The sequence below is a fragment of the Chlamydotis macqueenii genome, chromosome W, assembly GCF_036417535.1.
Source record: "Chlamydotis macqueenii isolate bChlMac1 chromosome W, bChlMac1.mat, whole genome shotgun sequence".
NCBI lineage: Eukaryota > Metazoa > Chordata > Aves > Otidiformes > Otididae > Chlamydotis > Chlamydotis macqueenii.
In genome coordinates, this window is record NC_141592.1 from 50,572,766 (window position 1) to 50,578,615 (window position 5,850).

Here is a 5,850-nt window from a genome sequence, read left to right on the forward strand (position 1 = left end):
AGGATTGGATCATCCTATTCATCCTTTTAGCTCTGGGAATTGGGTATATGTTAAGAATTTTTCAGGTGACCCACTGCAGGAGAAGTGGAGTGGACCGTACCAGGTGCTACTGACAACCTTTACTGCAATCAAGGTAAAGGAGCAACCTGCTTGGATCCACTACTCCTGAGTGAAGAAGGCTCCAAATCAACAATGGACTTCTGAACCTATGGGACCACTAAAATTGAAGTTACAGAGGCACTGATTACATGATTCTTTACTTTAATAGTTGCTGTTGTAAATATTGCTGCTGCTTGGGATCAAAATTTATATTTAGTTTTAACACAGAATGTTACTCAAATACTACAGTGAAACAATTGCTGAATTTGCACACACATGCCAGAACATGTAGATAAAGGGATTTCTTTAATAGGGCTTCCCATCCCCAGTGGGTATTGGAACTCTAGGTTGTGGGTAAACACATCCCCGATTAACAATCCTTTACAAGACCAGGTGTTAGATGTGCTGGACCCAGTTCCTCAAGAGAATTATGGTACTTGCATTCAACATTGTAATCCACTGAAAGGAATGAGTAAGGTTGATTGTATGACCAATTCTCTAATACTGGTTGGAAATTTCTCCAATTGTAAAAAGACAATAGATATAGGAAGTGGTTCTGGGTGGTACTGGTTGTGTGGAAACAAGGCCCGGAAGGTGTTGCCACCAAATTGGAAAGGAACCTGTACATTAGGAGCAGTAGTCCCCAACATGACAATAATAGACAAACTGCATAAGCAAAGTAGCTGGATAAGGACCTTTCTTAGAAAAACTAAAAGAAGCCACAATGCTATTGCACTCCGTCCCTTGAGTTTTCACAGCTTCACTCGGTGGTTTCTCCCGTGGTTAGGGGTAAGTGAATTAGAAAAAAACATTGTGAACATTTCGACTGTAATAGAAAATATTGAAAACAAAACTATTGATGCTCTACAAGGGCCGCAAACTGAAGTATCCAGCTTGTCAAAAGTAGTTTTACAGAATCGGATGGCCCTTGACCTATTGTTGGCCTCGCAAGGGGATGTTTGCACAATCATTAACACAAGCTGTTGTATGTATATAGATCAGAGTGGTAGGATCTCCACAGATCTAAAAGAGATTTGGGAACAGACTAAAATCTTACATGAGGTTACCAAGGATGATACTTCATGGGGCTTTGAAGATGTATGGAACAAACTTACTTCTTGGCTTCCCAATCTTACATGGGTGAAACGATTATTTATGACTGCTACTTTGCTTGGTTTGCTCATTTTACTTACTTGCATTCTAATTCAATGCGCTTCCTGGTGCTGTAAAAGGACCACAGGGAGTTATGAAGAATGGAAATCACATAAACTTAAATATCAAGTAGAATCAGGCAAGTATTTTAAAAGGACCATCAAAACCAATGGAATTATCTAAATTCTGCAAAAGAATTTGCAATGATCATTAAAAAGGGAGGAGTTGAAGAGGAGATTTAGAAGAATAAAGAACTAATCAGAATAATAATAAAATTATTAAGTAATAAAACAAGTAGCTTTATAATAAACCAGTAATTTTTATATAGCCTAGCAGGAATCCTGCATAACAATTTAATTATTGTGTGAAAATATAAACTACTAACCTTGAGAGAAAGAACAGCAGAGTCATAAATTTAACATAACAAGATACTTTCAGGATGCCCCAGCAGGTGCTGAGATAAGTCAGATGGGAACATCCTGAGGGGGGAACAGACACACTGGCTGAAACCAAGATAAGGGGGCTTGAGGAGTTTAGAACCAACTGATAGGGTGGAATAACCAAGGACATTGGGAACCAACAAAGAAAAGTCAGCAAGAAACCGCCCTGGCAGCAAGAACAAAGCAGGACAAAGGTTTGAATTCATACAGCGGACACAGTGATAAAGAGGAGGGAAAGACCACCAACTCCTGAGCACAGACACGAGATGGACACAGAGACCGGGGCATAATCTGTCTCACGTGGGTGGAAACTTATTATAATGATTTCTCGAAAAACTAATGAATATGTAACCAAGTCCTCAGGAATTCTATGAATGTGTATGTCTATGATGCATAAATATTGTACCTGTTGCTTAACACGGCGCACACGTTTGGAGGAGTGATCCTCCGTGTGCCCGGCGCTGTAATAAAGAATACCTGCTTAATAGTTACCTGGACTATTAAGTTTCTTTTATTATAGATTTTTCGGCTTCAATATCATCAGTGTGTTTATCAACATTCTTCACATCTGAAATCCAGAAGACACAGGCTACTGAGGAAAATTAACTCCATCCCTTCTGAAACTAGGACAGTATTCTTACTATCCATTTCAAAATGTGCACATGCTATTAACTTAATTGTCTTTCAAGGAGAAAAATCTGCCCAGCAGTATCTGGTCATGATGCTGTGACAGTAGCACTAGGATTCATCCACTACATCTTAAGTTTCAGAGTGTGGCATGTCTATTAGGTTGACACTTTTACAACTTCTCGCTTTAATCAGCTGTATGTCATGTTCATGACGTTCAAGTTACAATATATTTGTTGATTGCTAATAGCAGGCAACCTCTTGCTTCAGGTGTTAAATAAAGTTACTCTTTTCTGGACCTATTGTCCCAACAGACATTTGCACTTGGTTTGTTAATCACTTTTTTTTGCTGGCATCATTGAGGTAAGCCCTGCTCCCACAGTGAAATAAATCATGGCAACTGCAAAAACAACACAAGCATCTAAGATTCCTGCCTTTGCTATTTTCCCTTTTATTTCAACTTCCCAGTGGGCTAGCAACAGTTAAAAAAAACCTAGCTATTTTTGAAGTCTTAGTAAAGATAACTGTGTTGGTTTTGTTTAGTGAGAGGGGGCTATAGTGGCAGTTTCTGGGGGTAAATGACTGTGGCGTATTGACACATGGACTTGACTTGTGGAGTAAGCGAGACCCTGTTTATTTTTACAAGTGGGATTCTATACGTTTCTCTTCTTAAGCATTACCATCCTTATTTCATTCTTGTCCAATCAACAGTTATGCCACACACAAGCTTAGCCAATAAAATCACTGATCACACGTTATACATATTCATGATTGCTAAGCAAAACTAAGTTTCACTACCTTCTAGTAATTTTCCACTACAGCATTCTTCTACTATTACAGACATAACAACTCCAGCAACCTTCTTATCTACAAGGCCAGTGACTAGTTTTTCTGTGAACATCTGTTGAAACAAGCCATAAATTCTCCTAACAATGTTTTGTATCTTAAAGCTTCCCTTCTCATTCTCATGGCTTTCTTCCAACAAGCATGATTGTATCCCTTCCCCCAAGGTCGGTTTCTGTTCACTGACACCGTACTGGCTCAAGAAATACCCACATCTCTCTCTTCTTTGTTTATGAGAAGAGGCTTGCTTCAACGCTTTATCTATTAAAGTCTGCACACATTTCAACACACACACGGAATACAGATCAAAATACATATATAAAAAGAATGAATAAGCATCCTACACCTATTTGTAATAAGCTTTTTATCCATCCACTTAAGCCTAATCCACCAAAAAGATTTCTGAATATATCAAAATCATCACTTTGTTGCAGTTTCTGTACTCCTTTTTGCAAGTTTTGAATACTTTGTGAATAGATTCCGAATGATCAGACAGATTCATGCAGCAAAGCCCATCAAAATCCTGACAACCATGATTTTGTGCTAATAATAAAAAATCTACTACTGATCTATTCTGTTACCCACCCGACTACGCCAAAGACACCACCGAGCAGGAGGATGATGATCAGCAGGGTCAGAGCAGAGAAGGGAGGTAGGCGCAGCACCTTCAGGGCGTCCCCTGTTGTTCATAGAGTGTGCCCTGGGTCCTTTTTCTCTCCCTCTGCTCTGAGCCGCCTCTGTTTATACCCTCAGCAGACTCAGTGGAAGAGTACTGACTAGACGTTGCTGCACACGTGGCCAGCGCATGCAGCAAGGCCTGCCAAGTACATGCCCTGCTGGCTAACAGTGGTTCCTGGATAGCAGCAACATACTGCTCAATAACAACCCTCCTAGTTCCCCTCTCTGAGATAACAACCCTCCTAGCTCCCCTCTCTGAGATCGCTTTCTCACAGCTGTGTGCAGCTTGTAATTTCCCACAGTGGCCCTATATGAACCATCACCAAAATCCCTCACACATGGGACACCAGGCCATACATGATCTCCGCAGATTAAAAATAACCCAGCAGGTAATTTAATTGGGTATCTGTCAGATAATGTTATGCTTTTAGCAGTATAGTTACACCATGCAGTGTCATTTCTATATACAGGTACAGTAGCATTTAACCATTGAACTTTATGAGGTTCAGGATCTTTTAGCTTTGCTGCATTTGGCCAATTGGCCCACGGGTCTGTGTAGTTAAAATACAGACAGTAGTTCATTTTCACAGATCACAATAAGTCCAATTCCTGTGGTTCTTGATTCATTCTCGGAAACCACAGGACCCAGTTGTTCCATTTATCAACGATTCCAGTAGGTGTTTCATTAATATATTGCAATCTTTCAGGGGGAATGTGCCAGTCGTCGACAGGCTGTCCTACCAAACAGGTTACAAAAGGATTCCCCAGACTAGACAACGATAAACATATCGTGTCTTGCCCTTTCACGTTCACCAAGGTTACCCATATGTTAGTTTTGGGCTGTGATGGCATCCACAATGGTGTGGCAGACGTCATGGTACAGATGGCGATGGCTGAAATAACAATGGCTTGATCCATCGAGCGGGTACCCATCTTGGTCCAGAACCTGTGAAAACACAAGCATATCCTCTACCCCAAGTTATTAATGGAAAAGGTCCTTCCCATTGACTTGTCTGTAAATTTTTTATCATTACTTGGGCTTTCTCATTAGGTTTTAAAGTATTGTGTAAGCCGAAATGACGTATAGGAGGTCCATCCTTCGTCCAATGATTTAAAAAATTCAAAACACAACAGGCTTTAGCTATACATTCTTGTAGGGTTCTGTATGAAATATGGGTGTGCCCATCAATCCAGGAGCTACATGAGCTCCCAGATCCCTCTCCAGAGCCCCCGAAGGGAGGGACTGCACGCGTGCAACCCCAGACCCGGAACCCACAAAAGGAGCAACCGCGAGGCGCCACGCACATGCGCACCACCTGAGCGGCAGGAGCCACCACCTCCAGCGCCCGTCTCCAAAATGTCGGCGGATCCACAAGCGGTAATGTTTTCTCTTTTCCTTTATTCCTTTTATTTTTTCTGTTGCTCGGCTATGGTGGTGCAAGGTTCTCTTATCATTAGAATGTCACTATCGAGCTGTCGTCGCTCAGCAGAGAGGAGAGGCCTAGACGAGCACTCGATCACCACGTGAGGCAATTAGCGTGTTGGTGCTGCCCGCGGCAGAGATATTGAAGTGGTCGATTGGGGGTGTCTGAGAGTATTAATTTATTTAATATTATGTGTTGCATTTTTCGGTTTTATTTTTATGTTGGCCTCTATCCTTTACTGCTACTACCATGATTGTTGTGAATAAGTTGTTTTCACAGTTCCTGTTTGTTTCTGTTCGTTGTTAGTTGTTGTTAACTTTGTTATAGTTTATCTGCCCTCTTTGTCCAATTAACTGACAGAGATTGGCCAATTAAAAATTTGTAGGCAGATAGGCCATCCTCTGCTTACAGGGTCTAACAATTTAGAAAGGTATCCTACAGGCTTTTTCTTCCCTGCCCATTCTTGCGCTAACACCCCATATGCTGTTCCTTCATCAACATTAATAAATAAATAAAATGGTTTCTTGACATCCGGTAAACTCAAAACAGGAGTGTTTACCAAATCCATTTTTAAAACTTCCAGTTGT

The 5,850-nt window shown here is 40.9% G+C and overlaps 1 protein-coding gene across 1 annotated transcript; it reads left to right on the forward strand.

Moving 5' to 3' along the window:
• The first annotated feature begins 375 nt into the window (after positions 1-375).
• On the forward strand, positions 376-1,434 carry LOC147596788 (syncytin-2-like). Its single transcript, XM_086769642.1, has one exon. It carries the CDS (start codon positions 376-378, stop codon positions 1,432-1,434), a length of 1,059 nt encoding a protein of 352 aa, XP_086625768.1.
• The last annotated feature ends 4,416 nt before the right edge of the window (positions 1,435-5,850 follow it).

Excerpts from the sequence above, each read along its gene's own strand:
- LOC147596788 (XM_086769642.1), top strand. The coding sequence starts at position 376 with ATGCCAGAACATGTAGATAAAGGGATTTCTTTAATAGGGCTTCCCATC.